Source organism: Hippopotamus amphibius, chromosome 1 (assembly GCF_030028045.1).
Source record: "Hippopotamus amphibius kiboko isolate mHipAmp2 chromosome 1, mHipAmp2.hap2, whole genome shotgun sequence".
Lineage (NCBI taxonomy): Eukaryota > Metazoa > Chordata > Mammalia > Artiodactyla > Hippopotamidae > Hippopotamus > Hippopotamus amphibius.
Window position 1 is genome coordinate 226,939,152 of NC_080186.1, and position 24,400 is coordinate 226,963,551.

Here is a 24,400-nt window from a genome sequence, read left to right on the forward strand (position 1 = left end):
ACAATTGCTTAATTTCTGGTTTCACTTCACTGTAGTCAGAATATGACCTGTACTATTTCTACTCTGAGAAATTAGAGGTATTTTTGTAAGCCTAGAATACGCTCAGTTTTTTAAATGTTTCATGAACATTTTAAAAAATGTATGTTCTATTTATAGGGTAGAACTTTTATTTATAGTTACTAAATTAAGTATATTGATTATATGATTCAGATTTGCCACTACACAACCACTAGGAGATCCTCTCAGGTTCAACTAAACATATAGGATCACAAGACTACTATAGGCTATCTTTAGCACCAGTTGACTCAGAAGGCCATGGGGATTGATATCGCAAAATGGAAATGTATAGAAAGATAATTTTGCACCAATAAAAATGTTATGATCATAGGTGCATTTTTATAATCCTATAAAAATAGGTTGCCCTTTAAAATGAACTTTTACATGTTTTATGAAAGCATTTCTACTATAAAACCAATTTTAGCAGTAAATTAAGGACTATCTCTGTTCAATTTCCAGCAAGTTATCTCTTTATACTAAAAAAAAAAAATCAATTCTGATACATAACTAAAGTAATACATAATAGGAAGATGCCCTCCTTCCATTCATCTTATCATCAAAGTAAAATGACTGTACAACAAAGTGTAATAGGATATTGAAGGATGTGCTATCAATGTTATTAAATTAGATAACAACAGCCTGCTGGATATCTAAATGTGTTACCACTTAGCAATGCTTCTGATTCTACTTCCTTCTCAAAAATACTAATATTCATGTTTGTCCAATCTGTGAGATAATATACTATAAAACCATATATGTGTCATAATACATTGATCTGATTATATGTAGTTTCCAGGTGATACAGAGAATGGAAAAGATTTATAAAGAGAAACAGTGAAGAAAACTCAGATGAGGTTTCTATTTGTAATCGAAATGCTATCTTTGGACATGCTCAGTTTTGTGAATATCATTTATTTCTGTGTATAACCTTATTAAAGGGACTGAGAACATGAGAGTGAGCCATCTATAGGAAACACCTGCTCCCTTCTCTCTCTGCTTATTGCTCCAATTGCCTCTGTGGTTCCAGGGAGTGAGATCACTGAGAAAATCTTAAGTAGAATCTCTACTTTCCTGATAAAATGTCAGGTGAGGGATCAAAGTATAAGTGCTACAAACAGGAAATTCCGAAAGAGAACTTTTAAAGGCAAGAACGTATAATAAGGAGAGAATCAGTGCTCTCAATCTATTTCAAACACTGGGATAATCATTTATTAAATTGTAAACCATCAACAATTTATAAAAATGACAATATTAGGTGAATGAAAACTTTCCATCCTGATCATCTGCTAATATAGCAAAATTGTTAGAGAATTTGCAGTATTTTAAGACCTGTATTAATTCACTATTTCTGCAAAGGGAAATACTGTTCTATAGCTGTTTAACCTAAATTTGCTGGAGTACCTGAAATGATCTCATGCATGATTTAAATTACTGTGTGTTTATTTTAGTAGGCAGGCTTGGCACAAAACAAAGGAATAACAGCACAGTAGTGCTTCCACAACTGAATTATCTGTGGAAGTCAAATGGAAAACTCAAAAACAGCGGCATTGTGATTAACAAAGATGTAACAGAGATGTAAGATTACGACAAGTCTTTAGAAAACAACACAATTCAAGCATTTCAAAATATCTGTTCCACTATTACCTTTTAATGCTGGAGTTTAAGCCTCAGAGAACTAAACCTATCAACATTTATCTACTTTACATAAAAACAGAGCAACCACAATCAGAATATCTACAATACCCACTGGATTTAAGACCATAAATGAGCTTGTACCAGTCTCTGAGAATTATGCTTGTTTTTTATTCAAGGAATAAATTCACAGTGAAATGGAACAAGCAGAGTTTTAGAAGCAAGTTATCAACACCTGGTTACCAAAAGCTAGATCTTTCCTGAAAAAAAGGTTACCCAAATCTCCAGTAAATAGCTCATGTTAACTGCTGACTTATGTTTAAGAAATCTGCTACCACTATCATCTAACTCAGTGAAAAGTTACTGAGAATTCATTTTGTACCATTCTACATACATACCCTGTATGTAAAACATGTTGGGGGAGGCTGGAGTTAAGGTAACATGAAATCAGTGGTGTAATAAAAATTTTTATTATTAAATGGTAGAAAGCTGCTGCATCAAATGTTCTTTGAAATGAGGCAGCTACTGTGTGTATGTGTGATAAAGGGGGGAGATAAAGAGAGAAGATGAGAGGAGGTGAAGAAGGTGCCAGGACAGAGAGCAAAAAGAAATTTCTCTCAGTGACCCCAGTCAGAAGAAAGCTAGCTGGTTATGTGGTATATCTAATGGCAACAGCATTTACTGGGTGGAAGCAGTTAATCTGTACTTAAATGAATGGCACAGGAAATGAATGGAGTAGGAAAAAAGCTATCAAGTTCTCTCAGCAAGCATAACACGGCAATCCTCTTCCCCACTGGATGGCCAAATACGATCAAGAACCTTTTCTTGCCAAAAGTTTTCTGCTCCATTTTTTCATTTATTGAGAAACTTTTAAAAAAGCCATCAGATGGTAAATTTCTTTCTAAATACATATACATCTGGTCTACAATGAAAATAAATGAGAACAGGATTTGCATTAGGAACACTGGCTTTATAACCAACTTAGAACATACAGGTATTCTGTAAAATAACCAATAAGTGGTTTTTTTAAATTGAGTTTTAAAACAAACAAAAAAAGACGAAGTGAAAAGATTCCCTTTTATTTACAGAGACTCTACTCTGATAGGATGCATTACAGTTTTTTTGAGTAGAACAATTTTGTTTATAAAAGACAAAACTATTTATAACATGCACTTACAGCTGTCCAATTAAAAGAAAATCTATGTGGATTTTTGGTGCAGTGGGCCCCACAGAGCAGCCTGTCAGGGATAATTAAAGGTAAAGACTAATGGATATGCTGCATGGTTAATAATTCTGGATTTTATGGAAATGTACAAAGGAAACAAAGAAGACAGCCTATAGTTTAACAATCAGTCACATTACATAATGGCCATTTTCTTAAAGAAAAAAATGAACATCTACAAATGTCATGCATAAAGTATGCTAACAAATTATGAGTCAAAGATCTATACAGCCACTATGGAGATTCCTTAAAAAACTAAAAATAGAACTACCATATGACTCAGTAATCCCACTACTAGGAAGATACCCTGAGGAAACCCGTAATTCAAAAAGATACATGTACCACAATGTTCACTGCAGCACTGTTTACAATAGCCAGGACCTGGAAGCAACCTGAATGTCCATGGATAAAGGAATGGATAAAGAAGATGTGGCACATATATAGAATGGAATATTACTCAGCTACAAAAAGGAACAAAATTGAGTTATTTGTAGTGAGGTGGATGGACCTAGAGTCTGTCAAACAGAGTGAAGTAAAGTCAGAAAGAGAAAAACAAATACAGTATGCTAACGCATATATATGGAATCTAGAAAAATGGTACTGATGAACCCAGTGGCAGGGCAGGAATAAAGACACAGACATAGAGAATGGAGACCTGGGGGTGGGGCAGATGTGGCACACAGGGGCGGAGGCTGGACATACTGACAGAGTAGCATTGACATATATACACTGCCAAATGTAAAACAGCTAGTGCGAAGCTGCTGCATAGCACAGAGAGATCAGCTCAGTGCTCTGTGACGACCTACAGGGGTGGGATAGAGCGGGTGGGAGGGAGACTCAAGAGGGAAGGGATAAGGGGATATATGTATACTTTACATGTTTGTTCACTTTGTTGTACAGCAGAAACGAACACAACATTGTAAAGCAGTTATATTCCAATAAAGATGTATTAAAAAAAGTCACATTATATAATGGCCATTTGCTTAAAGAAAAAAAATGAACATCTATAAAATTCATATGTAAAGCATGCTAATGAATTATGAGTCAAAGATCTATACAAATAACCTTAGTTCAAAGGAAAGAGAAGAAACAGTTATTAATAAGCAAAGCCTTCTACCCATGAAATGTGGATATGATGAAAATGTGGACATAATATTTCTGGAATTTAGAGTTTATACCCTAATTCACAAAATTCAAACAGTATCTGAAGTTTCATGGTCCATTGTCATTTATGCAGTCATACCAGATGAATAAGCAAATTCGCTGTAGAATATCGTTGTACAACAATCTTCTACAACATAAATCTGACCAAGTCACTCCTTTGATGACAACTTCTGAATGGATCCTTATTCCTACCAAATAAAATCCAAATTCCTAGCTTCCTATGGCTAATGTAACAACCACAAATTTATTATCTTCTAGTTCTGTAGATCAGAAGGCCAGAATAGTCTCACTGGGCTAAAATCAAGGTGTGCCAGCAGGACTGCCTTCCTTTCTGAAGGCTCTATGGGAGAATCTGTTTTCTTGGCTTTTCCAGGTTCTAGAAGCCTTCTTCTTCCATCTTCAAAGCAACAGCAGGTCGAGTCTCTCTGATACTGCACCTTTCTGACCCTCTCCTTCTGCCTCCCTCTTCACTTTTACAGACTCCTGTGACTACATTTGGCCCACCTGGATAATCTCCCTTAGGATCAGCTGATTAGCAACCTTAATTCCACTTCGCTGTGTAACCAAACATAGTCCCAGGGGACACAACATATTCACAGGCTCCAGGGACTAGGATATGGATATCCCTGAAGATGAATGGGATTATTCTGCCTACCACACTTATCATATAGTATACCAGGCCCTCGTCAACCCAGCTTCTTTTCTGACACACAGTAGGCACCTAAATAAACATTTGAGTGACGTTCCTGCCACCACCCACTGTTCAGTGAAATAAAACAAAAACCTGCTTGTCCTGAGTATTGCAGGATGTTTAGCAGCATCCTTGGCTCCTACCCATTAAATTCCAGTAGCATGTATCTGGCCTTGTGACAATAAAAAATGTCTTACAGACAATGTTGTAAAGTCCCCTGGGGGGCAAAATTACACTCAGTTGAGAACCACTATTAAACAAGGATCTACTGTTTGTACCTAAAAGTAAATGTAAACCTATTTAATTAACACAATGACATAAAGCCATTTTGACTAGGGTTAAGAAATTCATCAGTTTCTTCATTACTTCCACCTCAGTAAGAAAGTGTGTGGAAGAAATTAATTCCGGTTTAAGTTAAAAGAAAGTTATAAATAACACCTGGATAGTTTCTATAACAAAATCTTTCCTCTTTTGTATCTGTTTTATTTTAAAGCAATTTATTTCCAGGGGACAGTTTCAGAAAAATCCAATGACTTATTAATATGACCTTCACATACACTATCACATGTGAGATACGAAAAATAAGTATAAAATTGTACAAAGCTGTTTTAAATCATTTCACTTTGCTAGGGTTTATGTAAAAATGAATTAAAGTGACTAGGATATAATGAAATCCATATCATTTAATTTGTAAATTCTTTAGTAACAAATCCCCTTTCATCAGAAGTGATATTTTATTTGTGAACATGTCTCCTTATACAGGAGAATTAAATTATTTTAAATTATTTTAATTGTCTTAAATGAATATAAGCAGACGTTCTTTGTCATATTTTCTTCATCTGACTCTGAATCATAGTAGCACGTCTTAGCTTTTGATACAAGCTATGTCTTTATTCACATCACAAAGAAGCAATTGCTTTCAATGCACTGCTCAAAAGAACTATCTGGAGTATGTATTCGATTGATCTAAGAAATACTCTAAAGGAAAATAAATGTGCAGTCCTTAGCATCAAAACAGCCAAAGTCTTATGCCTCTTTCAAACAATACTGTTTTCACTGTTTTCCGATAAGCATAACTCTTTCCCACTTTAGACCACAGAGAACCACAGAGGACACAGAGGACACTGACTTGGAGTAACAATCCTGAGAGCACCTGACCGGCTACATGGCTGCAGGCGGTTCTGAAAGCAGAACTAGTCTCAAGGAAAACCACTGAGATAAAGCAGTCATACAGCCCATGGCTCCAGGCTCCAGCTCCGAGTTAAAGATAAACTATCTCCCCTAGTAACCATAAAAAACAAGGTGTTCTGTCTTTTTCTCTAATTGAAGCACATACCTCCTGGTGTCCATTATCGTGATTTATAATCTAGAATGCTAGAATGCTTTTTCTCAATAAATACGCTATGGGAATCAGAGCTCGGGACTCTTGACTGGCTTGGTCTTGAGTCCCCTGGCCCCATGCTTTCCTATACTCTTGTGTGAATTTTCTTAATTCCGCCGTGCCACTCACATTCAGGTTTGTTCGTGTGGATGAGATCGGCACATTAGACGGAGATAATTAACAATTCTTTAAGTTAAGTGTTCAGCTTATCTTAAAAATTAAACTATGGTAAATTTTCAAGTAAAATATCCTCAGAAACATCATTAATGAGTATTAAAATACATTGTTAGGCTATAGTAACTAAAATAGGCAGGGTTATAGACTACAATTTGGAGTTCTGAAATAAATCCGTGCAAATCTGGCAATGTAGTAACTGCTTGACAAAGGTGGCATTTCAAAATAGTAAAGAAAAGATAGGCTACTGATAAATTTTGTGACAGAAGCCATATATGTGTGTATGTATGTATGTAGGTATGTGTGTGTGTATGTGTGTAAATGCACACACACACACAAAGTTGATGCTCTACTTCAATTATCACAAAATTTCCAGTTAAAGATTTAAATGAAATAAGCCCATAAAAACATAAGTATTTCTTGAGAGTGGGGTAGCCATTCTAATTATGCCATAAAACCAGAGAAAACAAAAGTTTGAAAACAAAGTCAAAAACCAACAACTTGCTGACAATTAAAGAGCTGAAAACAACTGTCACTGAGGACTCTGTACATGGTGATGACCCATCAAAGAGCAGCGCAGATCTAGACTGATCCTGTCCTCAGAAGATAACACTTTTATCTTTCAGAAAACAAGTCAAATGAAGTGAAAAGAAAAAAAATCCTTACTGATAGCTGTGAGGGGGAATCTGAGAACTGAAGCAGAGACAATTTGCAAAACTGTAATGGAAAAACTATCCTAAACCATGGACTCCCAAAATGGAAAAACGATCCTAAACCATGACATACAAGACAAGCAATCTAAACTCATACTCTTTTAACACAGCTCGTTTAGATCCACATGTTCCCAGACAAGAAAACTTATGACGATCCAATGGTAACTTTAACTTATGTTAAAGGTAAGACCAATGACTGACCCAGCGAACTGAACTGGCTTACAAATTCTGACCAGTCCCTGACAAGGCCATTCTGTGACGAAACTCCAGCTCCCTAAACCCTATAAAACTCCTCCTTGATTCATCCATTGTGACACATCCCATGGTTCTCCAATGTATGCGTTCTCCCTTGTAGTAGCAAATTAACAAACCTAACTTTGTTCCCAGTTTTAGATAGATAGACAGACAGACAAATAAATAGTCAGAAACAAAGATGAGAACTAAGGGCTGATTTCTTTTACCTATAAACAGCTTGTTCAGGTTACTGACTGTTACTTAACAAACTACTCTAAGCTAGGTGGCACAAAATAACAAATTTTTTTTTAATGTTGATGGAGTCAGTGGATATGGAATTCTTAAGGGCAGAGGATAGATTATCTCTGGTCCATTATTCGTGGGGCTTCATTTGAGAAGAGTTGAAGGCTAGAGGTGACTTCAGCCACCTTGGAGTTGGAACCATTTGAAGAGTCACTCACTCATGTGTCTAGCCGTTAATGCTGGCTGTTATCTGGGACCTCAGCTGGGGAAAATAAGACCTATGTTCTCCTTGTGGATGTTTGGGTTTCCTTACAGCATGATAGCTGGGTTTCAAGAATAAGTGTCCCTCGAGAACAAGGTGGAAGCTATATCTAATGATCTAGACTCAGAAGTCATAAAGCATCAGCAAGTCTGACCAGTTTCAATGAAAGGAAATACAGGCCTAACCTCTTAATGGGGAAGAATGTCAAAGCCACATTCTAAGAACAGCATGTGGAATGGGAGATATTATTATGACCACTCTTGGGAAACACGATCTGTCACAAAACTCTTTAAAAGCAAAAAACAAACAATCAAATAAAATTTCTAATAGAAAAATAAATATAAACAAGTCATTCATCAAGCAAAGGGATATTTTAGCTCCATCACAGGGGAAAACTGCTATCTCAGAAGGATGCCTGGTTATCAATTTATTGTCTTTATTACATCTCAGTTGGATTATTTCAAGTCATTATTTCCTATCCTCTTAGATGGTTTAATATCACAATTCCACAATTTATAAGAGCTGAATTAACCACTGCAATAGCATATTTCAAGGTATGGTGTAAGTTTAACATTGATTTTGAGGTCTCACTTGGTAAAGAAAGTTTTGTTCAATCCAACTTTGAAATATTTAGTATTTTTTATATAGCTGGACTTAGGTAAAGTTATGTGTTCTAGGATAACCTTTTTTTTTACGTTTTAGCATCATCTAGAAATGAAGATAAGAATATAGTAATAGCAGTAGAGCAGTCAGTCAAATTTAAAGAAGGTAGAATCTAAGCTAAGCCCAGATAAAAACAAGTAAATCCTCCCATTTTAAGAAACTGGCTTTGTAATAAGCTAATAGCATTGAATATTTTTAAAGAATATGTATTTATTATTTATTAACATACACAAGAAAATAGGTTCTGTGGGTAGATACACATGCTAGCAGAGAAAATATTGATTACAGAGATCAATGCTTTGTACATGGTGAGCATTCAAAAATGCATGTGGAATGAATACAAAAGAAAAATAGTTCATTTTGAAGATGCTACTCTATTGCCATTGTGTGGAGGTCAAGAGAAGCAGTTGTAATAACTGCAGCAGGTAGAATTATTTGGTACCTGACTGAGAGTCAACAGAGAACTGCCTTTAAGAGAATCACAGGTGGGGGGGAGTCAAGGGAGGGAGGGAATACGGGGATATGTGTATAAAAACAGACGATTGAACTTGGTGTACCCCCCAAAAAATAATAAATAAATAAATAAAATTTTTAAAAAAAAAGAGTATCATGGACTGGGAGGATCTGCACACAATTTTAATAAATTGGGCCTTAAGATAATCAGATTGGTGAAAATATGTTAAGTGGCAACCAACAATAAGTGACAGCAAATAAGCGATATAAAAATTAAACAGCACAACTGCTTTACTTGCAAAATTAGAAGCAATCATTTGCAGTCACTATTTTTCAAACGGTTCTTTAATACTAAAGAACAGCTTTGAGTTTTAAAGCTTTCTAGGAGGAAGAGGAACAAAGAAATTTTACCTATTTGTTTTTTTTAATTAGATATCAATAAAAACATTCATAATGAACAATTTAGATCTATCTGATTTTCTTGTTAACAAACCAGCTTCTGAATGGCTTTTTCCTATTATCTATCTACAGACATTAATGATTAGCATTTATCAAAGACTGAAGAAAAAAGTGAAAACATCTCAGCAATTTTGAAGGAAAAAAGAATCAGATGGCAAGCCATAAAGTAACAAACATGAGTACTTCTGTTAATGGTTAAAAAGCATTCACGTCTATACTTCTGTAATTTCACTCAAGCAGTAGCATAAAAAATACCCAGTAGTATGATACATGAGATAAATCTGACAATTAGCATAATAGATTTTCAGGGGCCATCTATGATACTGTTATAGGTTAAGTAAACAGCCTGTAAATATTTCATACTTGTTGAATAAAGAAAAACCAGAAGACAGGACATCTTCCATTGTCATCAAATCTGAAAATTTTACAAGTTAAGTAGGGATTAAATAAAACAGTTTTTATTTTCAGCAGTAAAAAGTTATATCGAAAGCTGATTTTAGTAATGTGAAAATAAGAGAAACGTTTTCTTTTTCTTTCAATACTTAAAAAATGCTGCTCTGCTACCGGCTTAACTGCACTGTTTCCAATGACAAGTTTGCCACTGCCTTATCTCTTTCCCTCTTTATATAATGTGTCTTTTTCTATTACTCTAGGAGGTGGATCCAAAAAATTATTGCTGTGTTTTATGTCAAAGAGTGTTCTCCCTATGTTTTCCTCTAGGAGTTTTATGGTATTCAGTCTTACATTTAGATCTTTGATTCATTTTGAGTTTACTTTTGTATGTGGTGTTAGAGAATTTTCTAATTTCATTCTTTTACATGTAGCTGTCCAGTTTACCCAGCACCACTTACTGAAGAGACTGTCTTTTCTTTCTCCACTGTATATTCTTGCCTCCTTTGCCATATATTAATTGACCATAGGTGTGTGGGCTTACTTCTGAGCTTTCTATCCTGTTCCATTGATCTATATTTCTGGTTTTGTGCCCGTGACATACTGTTTTGATTACAGTAGCTTTGTAGTATAGTCCGAAGTCAGGGAGCCTGATTCCTCCAGCTCTGTTTTCCTTTCTGAATAGCTTTAGCTATTCAGGGTCTTTTGTATCTCCATATGAATTTCAAATTTTTTTGTTCGACTTCTGTGAAAAAGGCAATTGGTAATTTGATAGGAATTGCATTGAATCTGCAGGTTGCCTTGGGTAGTATAGTTATTTTGCCAATATTGATTCTTTCAATTCAACAACACGGCAAATCTTTCCATTTATTTGTGTCATTTTTTATTTCTTTCACCTGTCTTATAGTTTTCGGAGTACAGGTCCTTTGCCTTCTTAGGTAGGTAGGATTTTGCTTTTAAGCTTTGTTTGACAGGATAACAAAGCAAAGAGCAAAACCTAATCTAGGGCTAATTTTGCTCCACTACTGAGGTAATACAATTCTGAGTCCTCTACCTAATACTCTGAATTCTGAGGTTTCCACTCTAACAACAGGGACTACTCCCTGCTGTGCGTCAGCTCTGAGTATCGTTCCCTTAACAATCCATTCTGGAGGTTCTTTCTCTGGACTTGGGTAGCTTCTGCACCTGTACGTGCTAATCAGTACTCAGGTGAGGACTGACAGGGGACTGAAGATCTCCAGAATTCTATGTGAGCAGTTCTCTCTTCTCTGGTAACCTGAGCCACTCTGATGTCCTCAGATTTCCAGCTTCCTCTCCTCAAATCAGAGAGATCACTGAGCTCCCTGGGCCACTCCCTGGAAACTGAAGGCAGTAAGCTATGGTAATCAGAGGGCTCATAGTGTTTGTTATTTGTTTCTCAGGGATCATTATCCTTCGTATTCTTATCTCCAACATCTTTTTTAAAAATGAAGGTGGTAAAGGCAGTCAAAACATACAGAAAAGTTGCTACATAAGTCTAGCAGAGGCAAGATTATTTCTGTAACTGGGCATGGGTGGGAAAGATGATCAGTGAGAAGAGAGAGTGTCTCATGAGGAAAATGGCAAAAGAGCAAAAGAGGATAAAGGGGCTACTCCAGATGGAAGAACTAGTATGAACTCTGTAACAGAGATGAGAAAACATATAGATATGAATGGAGATACGTTATTTGGTTTAGGAGGCAGCGTGGGGAAAAAGGAAGACAAGGATCAAAAGGCTGGCTGGAATCATACTACAGAGGTCTCTAAAAGACTATCAAGGAGTTAAATTCTTATTGCAGTGGTTCTAGGCCCTGGTTGTACACCAAAATAGCATGTGGACCTTTAAAGAAATATGTATGCTTGATTCCCAGGCCCAGAAATGTAGTAGATCTAAAGAAGGTAGGCAAAGGATATGGTTTTGTCCAAAGTTAAAGCAGCAGAGAAACAAGGAAATCTAGGTTAAAAGCTGGGAAAGCAATTATGAAAACAAGGATGAATCATGGGGCTCCAGATAAAGGTACAAAACAGATTTACAAGGAATAGTTAGTAAGGAAGAAGAAGAAGAGGTTGCGATGAGAGAGATATGTCAACGTTCAGGATTTTGGATGAGATCAGTTCCAAATCAGGATAAGTTCAAGATGCAGCATGAGAAGTAGAGGTGAAAAATGTAACGGAACTGTGCAAGTTAAGAAAAAGCGAAAAGCTCTAAATTCATAACCAGCATGACATTTCATGCAAGTTGAATAATAAAGAGTATTTTTAGCAATTGTATAATTTACCTTGATTACTGAGTGTGATAGGGTAGGGATTCTCAAAAGGCAGTTCTAAAACCACCAATAATAAGATACAGAATTAATCTCATATTATTTGTAAAATAAAAATGTCTTTTTAACATGCATTTCAAAATACTGATATTGAATTAAGAAGACAGTACCTATTAATAATAATCAAATACAATTCTGTCTTTCTACCAGTTCTGTTGAGTTTTTCTAGAGGCAAATGGGAGCAGGCAAAAGAATGATCCTACTGGTTCTCAGTGATCAGAATCATTCAGGGAGAGCTTACAGTATCTCACCCCAAACTACCACTATAGTGCACCCTGCTGACATCATACTTGGACTAAAAATTTAGAAAACAACATTGTGGAATATTTGAAACTGATAATAAGGTAACCTTCCCTCCAACAATGTATTCTATATTCTAAATGTAAGTAAAAGTCTGAGGAAAACTGCTTGATTTCATAGTTAGGCAAATAAGTTTTCAGCGGGAGTTGATGAGAAGAAAGTTGAGGGGAGAGGGAGAAGGGGAAGGGAAGCCGAGGCAGAAGTGGAGGAAGAGGCAGCCTGTCTGCTCTCAGAAAGAGAAATATCAGCTACCTGTAGGCTATGATTTTCAGACAAATTCCATTCCCACAAAGCAGCACTTTTGTCCCTCCCTGACCCAACACTATATTTGGCAATAACAGTACAGGAAGCCATACTCACTAAAAAGCAATATGCAAGGCGTGCTCAGGATTTATTTATTATACTTGCCACAAACTTAGGATCTGGTCATGAATTTACCATATAAAATGGTAACCAACATAAAATATCACCAATTTGCTTAGCTGTGCTACAGCAAAAGCAGAAAACCATATGAATGGTGTTTAGATAGACCTTTATTTATGCTACTGCTTCTACTAGCACAAGTGAGTGAGAACTTAGTGTAGTTTTAATAATGTTCAACTATTTATACCCCATTATCAATTAAAGCATCTATTAAGTATATATAAAACTAGATTACTATAGAAACATTATCAAACTATTTCTAGGGCTTAAATTGAGAAATATTTAACAGGAAAGCATGATCAACACGGCTTTAGTTTATTCAAATTTTTCATTAATAACGCTTTCTTAGCAGGTACCATAAAGTTGCCAGAAAGCATTAATATGCTTGAAAACTTAAATTTGAGAAGTTCCAATGTATAAATGCCTACTATGTCACATTTCACAAAAAAAGAAATTATAAGCAACTTAAAATGTTAATGTATTAGCTAAATTCTTTATAGAAGAGGTCATGAAATTACCATTCTACTACTGGAGTACACTGGACAGAGAGGAAACTTAGAAATGAAGTGAAATGCTTGAGCCACGTTCAATCTTCTCAGAATTAGTTCCCCCAAAATAGATAGTACAGAGAGGAACTGGATAAAAAAGCACACAATCAAAAGTCTGGACAGCTTAACAGCTTTCCTGAATGGAAATTTCACCCTTATTTAAGATGAAATATAGAGAATTCTCATAAACTTACAGAAAATTATTTGGCACATTTGATGCAAAACTAATCATCCACCTTTCTGAATTACAATCACTGCTGCTTTGCTCTACCAAAGCAGCTACTGAAATGAAGACACCACATTTTAGGGACCACTTTAAGACAACAAAGACAGTTAGTAAATCTGACTTTCAATTATGTAATCTTGGAATCAAGCAGCTACACTTTCTCTTCCGAGTAAATAAAAAATTTCATTTTAAAACGAAAAAACCCGTTGATGCTAGATTGGTTTTTCTTTTGAATGATAGATAATTCAAAATCGTCTATACTTCCCTTTGAAACTATAACCAAGTTACATTTAGACAGTTCTCAAAAAATTTCTAATGTTAAAGACATCACAGTACAAGAATGATGATATAATTATGGAAAGAAAATATATAATTTATTCTTGTAACCCTGAAGATACAGTGAAACTAATTTTGTTTATCAAAATGTTATTGAAAATTAGCACTGTATTCATAATTATACTTACTCAAGGCTAAAATACATAATCCCAGCATTTATCACAAATGCTGTGGTATTATCAGTATAAGACTAAGCCTTAAGGCTAAGGCACTGGAAATCTTAATAGAGATGACAATATAAATCCATATCAAACAGCTACTGTAATGACTAATTTCAAATAAAATCAGCCACTTTAAAAAATAAAAGTTGTTCTATAAATCAATACTACCTAAAGTAGAATAAAAATGATAAAATAATGAGTTCTCAAATAAAATTTAGGATCATAAAACTGAATCAAAGAACTTTAAAGGTTATTTCTAAAACTATGTTCTTACACTGCTCTTTGAGATAGTACCTCACTTACCTTCAAAATAAAGAATTAAAATTACTACTCTATAATGTTACTAAGGATTCTATATGTAATGAAAAACAGACCTGGGTAGATCAATTTGCAAAGGGTAGATCACAGATCTACCAGACTAACCATGTTACTAAAGTGTACAAAAAGCTAATCTGAAAGGAAGTAGAATACCTATTATTCATTTACAAGTTCAGAACATTATCAAGAAAAATGTTACCATATTTTTCTATAACACCAATGATATATTCAAGGCTTAAAAAAAGTAGAGGTAAAAGAGGGAGAAAGACAAATTGTTCTGTTCTACCGAAAGGCTATCATTATTTTAAGTGAAGAAAATTAAATTTCGCATGTATTTAGGATATTGTTTAGCAGCCTTATTTCACGGGAGAAATATTTCCAGAGGTATACTCACAATTGAAAAGTTCACGAGGGCACTATATACTGGAGAAGGAAAGGAATGGTATTAAGAGCTTAAAAAAAAAAACAAATAATTTTTTAGTTCATAGGCCTTGGAACTCGCTAATCCAACGTCCCCCTCACTTCTCAGATGAGGAACTCGCTAATCCAATTTCCCCCTCATTTCTCAGTTCTCAAGAAACAAGATGACTTGCTTAAGGTCATAATTAACAACACAAATAGGACTAGTATTCAGGTTTTATGAATTTTTGGATATTGTCCTTTCCTCTACACTAGTGCTAAGGAGATGACATCTAGCATAAAAACAAGGTAAAATGGATTAAACTTAAGCACAGTTTAAAAGAAGGCTGTCAGAGCAATGCAGTATTAGCTATACACTAAGGATGAAGCCCTTAAGGGTTAATGTGGGATAATTCAAGGAGCAAACATCATGAGTAGACTAAAATAATGACAGCCAACATTTACGAAGTAATTATTAGGTGTTCAGCATTATCTCATGACCATTTTACATATTAATTCATTTATTCTACTTCTGAGGTGGACAGTGTTGTCATTCTCAATTGCAAATGAGGACAGAAGGCACAATGAAGTTAATAACTGGTGAGGTCAGGAGACTGGTGCAGATTCCAAGAGAAAAAGTTTATTTATGTAACTATTTTATATTTGTGTGTTTCAGTATTTAAAAATTCATGATTACCAATATTTTTAGAGGTAAGATATTTTACGTTTCCTATTTTTTGTTCCTTTTCCTTATCAGATTCCTGTAGTGAGAGTTACGGTTTTCAAAACAATTTAGCTGTTAATTTAAAGGCATTGTTATAGAGGCTTGTAATGTATTTCTGAAAAAAAAAAATCATCATAAGTTTTGAAATAGGGAATAAAGAAATTTTCATAAATCTCAAAACAGAAGAATTAGCATTACAATTTAAATAATGTTTGAGGGTCACATGGTTCCTATAAGTAAAGGAGTAAACCCTCTGCTAAGACAAGAAACAATTATTTCAGATCAAGAGTTAAACTCAACTTCCTGTACTAGGAATACAATTTATCTGTTTTAGGAGTATATCCCAAATCTGAAAACTCAGTTATCTTACGTTAACTCTGCAACAAGGGTCAGACGAATGGACGGATGGATGGATGGAAAAATGGACCACCAGATATTTTCAAACCTCCAGAATATAATGATGATATATGGTTTTCCCAGATTTTAGAAGCTACTTTTGTAACTTACCATCTTTTTCCTCTTATCCTGTTCTGTGGGTGGCTCCTCATCTTCTGTTACTTTTGGTTCTTCAAGATGAGACATTAACATACAACTGCAGTTTTTAAAAAAATGTTTTAAATATACTAAAATGTCTATAATATACTAAAAACAAACCTCAAAATACTGAGAACAATAATGCTTCTATATACTGATATGAAGGAACAGCTAGATAAATTAGATGTATAATTTAAAAGTTTAATTATGAGAAGATGTCTCACTTTTAAAAGGGTCATAACAAAAAAAATTTAGAGCATTTTGCTTCAGTATTTAGGTAATAAATTCTAAGAAATTTACTTACAGGCAACTTTTGAACCATAAATCACTTGACAAAGCTAGGTATACCTTTTATATCTTTCTAAAAAATGATACTTACACACACTTAAAATTAATACTTCTTTTGCTACTAATCTTCATGTCTAGATTATTATGTTTCATAACAGTAACAATAATTTAAACAGTAACATCATTAAGACGCTATCAATTATGTAGCAATCTACTCTGTGCTCCAAATGACATTACTATGCTATGAGAAACTTGTCCCTGATGGCACTTGTACCTGCAGGGCAGTTATAAATCATTTTATTTTGATTACCTGCACCACCGCTCTTCACCATTAGCAGAGATAAAAGAAATATAGCTTCCTATTCAGTCAACTTGGGTTCCAGGGAGACAAGATATGAACACTGTCTAGTGAATCAAGTTGATAGACCAAAACTTCACTGTTCCTAATTTAGAACAGAACTCAGAAATTTATCAGAGTCATAGGTTCTTAACTAATAAAGTGTGGCAAAGAGAGCTTGGTTTCTCTTATGTTTTGTGGCAAGTAGGAGAAGGACACTTCTTGACTTAGCTGTGTAAATAACTTTTGATTCAGGGTTAAAAACAAACGCTGACACCAGAAACTTGATCAGGCTCACTCTTCCAGGGGACATGAATGTCCTTTTATCCTTATCCCCCACCATTAAAAAAATAATTTTTGGAACAACTGTCTCTGACCGAGTCAGTATCTCTGGTGGGATCAAATAGTAAGAACCTTAAACTGAAAAACAACGAGAGCTCAATCTCTAACTCACTTCATGGCTTTAACCTCTTGGAGCTGCAATGCTTTTGTCCACCATGACATACAAGTTGACTCTTCAACAACACGGGTTTGAACTGCAGGGGTCCACTTCTACAGTGATTTTTTTCAATAGTAAGTACTTTGGTACTACACGATTCACGGTTGGTTGAATCCGAGGACATGGAATCCGAGGAACTGTGGGTACGATGGCCAACTATAAGGTATACTTGGGTTTTCAAATTCACGGAGGGTGGGTGCCCCAACCCCCACGTTGTTCAAGAGTCAACTATAAAATGATATAGCACAACTAGTTGGCCAAGGAACTCTGGCACAAAGTTGGAAAATTATGACATTATTATCTCAACCCAACAGGTATTTAATAAAGCAAAATGTCTACACAAAGTCTAGATCCCAGTCAATTTGTATTTTAGAACTGAATAATAAGATGGAGTTCCTTCACACTAGTATCTTAAGTCTGCTGCAGACTTGAATTCTAACTGCGATGAACCTGGATCTCCATGGAAGTATGGTTTGTACTGCCTCAAATTCCTTCACTACATTTCAAAATCTGTTAACTTACTTGTATAATAAAAAAACTTTCTGTTCTCCCTTCCCTAAGTTAAAAGATTTATCACATTAATAATAAAGTATATTCTGGATATAAATATACACATTTTTTTTCCAGCGAGCAGGATACTTATTCTTTCCAATTCTGCAAATTGCATTCATTTGGGTCTCTGAAAGATGGAAAGTGAAAGAGAAAAAAAAAAAAAGATTGGAAAAGCCCAAAGCTGAAATTCTCTCCTGCACAAAAGCTCCAATTAAAAGTCAAATCTCATTTTGTTAACAAAGATTAAAGACAGGGAATCATGTATTACATAAAAAGCATGGTGATAATTAACAGAATTCTAATAAGCTAAAATGTGTGGTGGGCTAGGAATATAGTAATAGTAATTGTAATAAAATAATAACAATAGTTTAAAATAGGGACAATTAACATGTGAACACAGGCAGCCACCCCTCACATCCTATACTCATCCACTGAATACATCCAGGCACTACAGCCTGCTAACTCAGAATCTTTCCCAACAAGAAACTCCAGCCAAACACAACCAATAGTGGTAGCATGCAACATGAAATCTCTTAAATTGTTTCTGGTTTAAAGGTACACCTTTCATTTAATCCATACAAATCGGCTTCTTAGGGTTATAAGAAAACTAGAACTGACATTATTCCATTGGTCTCTGCAATGGACACTTAGGTTGCCTATATAACTGCCCTCCTTCCTAACAGAGCCCTGAACTTGTCAGTTATCCTCCTCTTCCATGTCACCAACCGCTTCAGAAAAAGCTGATCTGAGCCCCAGTGTCAATGGCTCAGTAAGCAATCATGGCAATCCTATTCCCTTGGTGGATGACTGCTTTCAACAGGACATGTTTAAGAAATTCTAGCCAATTAGACACGAAGGGAACTCTGATAAAATGACTTTTAGAAAACTGTCCTATGCTGTTAAAAAAACATAAGGAAAAAGAAGATCACTTGGCTGGCACTGGCACTGTCATGAACTGTAATGCCTAGAAGTGCTTTTTGACGATGAGGGAAAGAAAGTAGCCTGCATATGAAGTTAATGTGTTGAGGGGATGGAGGAGAAAGAACCTGGTCTTTAAAGATATTGTGAGGTCACAAGTCCTAGAGTCTCTTACCTGCAGTTGTTTTGCTGTAAGGGATAATGAATTTTTATTGTTAAAGCAGCTGACTCAGGGCTTCTCTTACCTGCAGCTGAAAATCCTTCTACAGTTCCTTACATAATTATCTCATCAAGAATTCATTTCTGGGCTCAGGCCAAGAAACAATCTCCCTCTCTTGGTATACCTACTTCCTTCTACATGAAAATAGGAACTAAGTAATTCCAAATAGTTGTAAACTGTCACACATTATGTATGAAAACACAATATTTACAGTCCTGTGCCATAATCCCTACATTAACTTTTAAAAAATTGCCTACACACATAAGTGGTTTCTTATTTTGGGTTTGTAATCACAAAAGCTTGAGGTTTCCACTTAATCTGAACTCCCATGTTCCTAAAAGCTAAGTTACATTCCAGCAACATTTTGTTTATACATGTTTAATAAAATTCAACAATATATATATTTACTTTCCATATTTTTCAACAGAGTATGATCGAATGGCTATCTTTCCCACTTGCTAGAGATGGTTTTATAAAAATCAAGGAAAATGGGCTAAGTACATTATTGAGAAGTCAAGCAGTCTGGAATCTCATGAAGCCTTGCTTATCATTATATAAAACATGCCCTTTATTAATAGCAATATTAAGAAGAAAGATATGATAATTCTACTATTACAAAAGGATATAGTGATTAAAATTTGTTTTCATATTAATAGTCATATAAATGTGAGATTATCAGCATTCCTGATAATACAATTCTAACTAATCTCCCAAAGAATACACAGTTGACCCCTGAACAACATGGATTTGAGCTGTGTAGATCTTTCTGAATAAATTCTTATTGCAGTTATACACATATCACAGTACTACACGATCTGAGGTTGGCTGAATCCACACATGTGGAATCGCAGATATAGAGGGTCAACTGTAAAGTTATACTTGGAGTTTCATATGCAGATTGTTGGCATTCCTAACCCCCACATTGTTCAAGGATCAACTGTAATTTTAACTACTCTCTTTTGGGACTAGTCAAGTACCATATGACCCTCTAATATCTTAAAGGTGCCAGTGATGCTTCACCCAATCAAATACAAACATAGGATGCTAATTCATTTCCCTTTCTCCTCAACTTGCCTGAAGGGCAAGGGATATTGTTAGTGGAAAAAAAGAACACACTATACAAAATATCTTAAAAGAAGAATTTTTATGCTAAACTGGAATTTTTTAAAAAACCTAATGTCAAATCATAAAATGGTGATTAGACCAAAGAAGTCCAATTCAGAATTTCACTATAACAAAATTAAGCTGATCTCAAGATCAAACAATATTACAAGCAAAATAACAAAACTTTTTTTCTTTTATAAAGACAAAATTTAAAAGTTGCCATACCATGTTTATATGGTTATAGTAAACAAAAATAATGCAGCATATAATTACTCCCCAAGTCCAAGTGCAATTAATTTAATGATCCACCTACTCTTTATAAGTTCCTGTTTCAGGATCTTCCGTCATGACATCATGTAGGCCCTCCACTGAGATGTTTATAATCCCACAGAATTTATCTTGGATAACACTAGAATAAAAGAAGAACAAAACAGGTTAAAATAGAGTATTTCAACAGGTAATTCCTTTCTTCCCCCTCCTACTATCCTCTTGAACATAAACAGAAATTTTAGTCTGAAAGTACAAAAGAAACTTTCAAAATTTATTTCTTAAAGCAGAAATTGTACTTTGCATATTACATTATAATTTTCTTTCACTAGCTTATCTGTATGCTTAAATACTTAGATGGGTAAATCAGATGGGAAAGAGGTACTTTAATATTCTTTAATTTATTACAATAGTCTCATGTTAATGTTACAACTAAAAGGATAAAGGTACAAAATTTTGAATATTAAAAATCTCTACTCTTCTAAAGAAAAAGACAAGCAATAGACCGGGAAAACATATCTGTAAAACATATATCTGATGAAGAACTTGACGCTGAAAACTCAGATGACAAATAACTCAATTTAAAAATGGGCAGAAATCATAAGCAAGACAAGAAGACAACCCTCAGAATGGGAGAAAATATTTGCCAATGAAGCAATTGACAAAGGATTAATCTCCAAAACATACAAGCAGCTCATGCAGCTCAATATCAAAAAAGCAAATAACCCAATCCAAAAATGGGCGGAAGACCTAAATAGACATTTTTCCAAAGACATGCAGATGGCTAAAAAAATATGGAAAGATGCTCAACATCACTCATCATTAGAGAAATGCAAGTCAAAGCCACAATGAGGTATCACCTCACACCAGTCAGAATGGTCAACATCACAAAATCTAGAAACAATAAATGCTGGAGAGGGTGCAGAGAAAAGGGAACCCTTCTGCACTGTTGGTGGGAATGTAAATTGGTACAGCCACTATGGAAAACAGTATGGAGGTTCCTTAAAAAACTAAAAATAGAACTACCATACAAGCCAGCAATCCCACTCCTGGGCACATACCCTGAGAAAACCATAATCCAAAAAGAAACATGTACCACAACGTTCACTGTAGCACTATTACAATAGTCAGGACATGGAAGCAACCTAAATGCCCATCAACAGATGAATGGATAATGAGGATGTGGCACATATATATAATGGAATATTACTCAGCAATACAAAGTAATGAAATTGAGTTATTTGTGGTGAGGTGGATGGACCTACAGTCTCTCGTATAGAGCAAAGTAAGCCAGAAAGAGAAAAACAAATACCGTATGCTAACTCATATATATGGAGTCTAAAAAAATGGTACTGATGAATCCAGTGATAGGGCAAGAATAAAGATATAGATGTAGAGAACAGACTTGAGGACACGGGGTGGGGGGGTGAAGGGGAATCCGGGACAAAGTGAGAGAGTAGCACTGACATATATACACTACCAAATGTAAAACAGATAGCTGGTGGGAAGCTGCTTCATAACACAGGGAGATCAACTCGATGATGGGTGATGACTTAGAGGGGTGGGTTAGGGAGGATGGGAAGGAGTCGCGGGAGGGAGGGGATATGGGGATATATGTATAAATACAGCTGATTCACTTTGTTGTACAGCAGAAACTGGCACAACAGTGTAAAGCAATTATACTCCAATAAATAATAATAATAATAAAAACAGCAACCTGAAAATAAATGGGCAAAAATTTGACCAGATACTTCATGAAAGAAGATAATACAGATGGCACATGAGCACTTGAAAAAATGTTGAGTATCATTCATTAGTCATCAGAGATATGCAAATTAAAACTGTAATGAGTGGTTTTTTTTTTTGGGCTGCACCATGTGACTTGCTCAGGATCTTAGTTTCCCAACCAGGGATTGAACCTGCGACCTTGCAGTGAAAGTGCCAACTCCTAACCACTGGACTGCCAGGAAATTCCCTATAATGGGATTTTTTTAAAAAGTAAAATTAGGAAGACTGATAATACCAAGTGCTGCCAAGGGTAAGAAACAACAGGACCTCTTACACACTGCCGGTAAGAATAAAAAATGACACATCCATTTTCAAAACACACTGGCAGTTTTTACAAAGTTAAACACTCCACACAACTAAGCAATCCCATTCCTAGGTATTTACCCAAGACCAAAACAAGGGTTCTTAGATCTGTATGTGAATATTTATGGTAGCTTTACACATATTCCAAAACTGCTAATGATCTAAATGTCTACCAACTAACAAATGGATAAACTGTGGGACATTTATCCAATGGAATAATCAGCAATAAAAAAGGAACAAACTACAGACACATGCAACAACTTAAATAAATCTCAAAAACTTTATGCTAAGAAAAATAAAAGATTTGAAAGGCTATATATTGTATGACTCCATTTATGTGACTTTCTGGAAAGGCAAAATTATTTAATCAGTGGGTGTTGGGCAAAGGGACACAAGGGAACATTTGGGGGTGATGGTTATGTTCTGTATCTTGTGTGTGGTAGTGTTATACACTGTGTACATTTGCCAAAATGGTATGCCCAAAAGAGGTTTTACCTTATGTGAACTACACCTTAATAAGCCTAACTTTTAAAAAGCAGAAGTATATAACCATCCACTGGCACACAACATTATGCTTCAATAATTTTAAAAATTATAACTCTTGTCTCCCCAGAACTAACAGTATCATTCCTGCAAGGGACATACTGTGTTTCTCATAATGCATTAACATACATAATTAAGTTTCAAAATGTTTAGTAGTTCCCAAAGTCAACACAGTTTGGGTCATGTTCCCACCTTTGTAAAGTCAAAATCTTTTCTGTCTGTACTTTCAAGTCTGATCAGGTTTTAGAGAACTAAATCACCAGATGGGCAAAATAATAAGCAGTTGTTATCATTCTGGTACATTTTAATGTGTATGTAACAACCTATTGTAAGAGTATCTATTTTTGATATCACTATACATTCTTCACATAAGAAGTAAAAAAGTTCTAAAGAAAGAAACGCACATACAGTCTGCCACATTTGATTTAGCAAGAAACACCTTAAAAAAGGTACTGGAACCAACAGGCACATGAAAACATGCTAGACACCGCTAATTGTTAGAGAAATGCAAATCAAAACTACGAGGTATCAACTCACATCAGTCAGAACGGGCATCATCAAAAAAGCTACAAACAATAAATGCCGGAGAGGGTGTGGAGAAAAGGGAACCCTGCTACACTGTTGGTGGGGATGTAAGTTCCTGCAGCCACTATGGAGAACAGTATGGAGATTCCTTAAAAAAACTAAAAATAGAGTTATCATATGATCTAGCAATCCCAATCCTGGGCATATATGCGGGAAAGACGAAAACTCTAATTCCAAAAAATACGTGCATCCCAATGCTCATAGTAGCACTATTCACAATAGCCAAGACACAGAAACAACCTAAATGTTCATCTGCAGATGAATGGATAAAGATGTGGTACATGCATATGATGGAATATTAGCCATAAAAAAACAATGAAATAATCCCATTTGCAGCAACATGGAAAGATCTGGAGAGTGAAGTAGGTTAAAGAGAGCAAGGCAAATATTGTATGATATCACTTAATATGTGTGGAATCTAAAAAAATGATACAAAGTATCTTATTTAGAAATAGAATCACAGACATAGAAAACAAACATGGATTCCAAAGGGAAAAGGGGGATGAGGATAAATTAGGGATTTGGGATTAACAGATATACACTACTATATATAAAATAGATAAACAACAAGGACCTACTGTATAGCACAGGGAACTATATTCAATATCTTGTAATAACCTATAATGGAAAAGAATCTGAAAAAGTATATAAGTGTATGTATATGTATACTCACATTTATAAGTGAATCACTTTGCTGTACACCTGAAACACTGTAAATTAACTATACTTCAACTTTCTTAAAGTCATATTAAAGAAAATGATTTTTTAAAAGTATAAGAAACCAAGACCATGCACTAAAAGTTCAGCCACTCACTGTCATTTCTCTAGGTGTTGGTCCCCTTGTCTGTAAAGTGAAGCTCGGACTCGGGGACAGCAGATACATGGCGGGGAATACAGCCGTTTTCCCTTCCCACTGCAGAGTAATTCACCACTCATCCATCATAGCA

At 35.2% G+C, this 24,400-nt stretch overlaps 1 protein-coding gene across 6 annotated transcripts in view; it reads right to left on the reverse strand.

Moving 5' to 3' along the window:
- IPO11 (importin 11) overlaps window positions 1-24,400 on the reverse strand; it is a 213,332-nt gene that overhangs the window by 7,195 nt on the left and 181,737 nt on the right. For all 6 annotated transcript variants that reach the window (XM_057742725.1, XM_057742689.1, XM_057742699.1 and 3 more), the window contains 2 exons: window positions 20,281-20,376; window positions 16,023-16,107 (listed from right to left, as the gene is read on the reverse strand). In XM_057742725.1, the coding sequence (XP_057598708.1) occupies window positions 16,023-16,107; window positions 20,281-20,376 (181 nt within the window). Of the gene's footprint in view, window positions 1-16,022; window positions 16,108-20,280; window positions 20,377-24,400 lie in introns of those variants that run through there.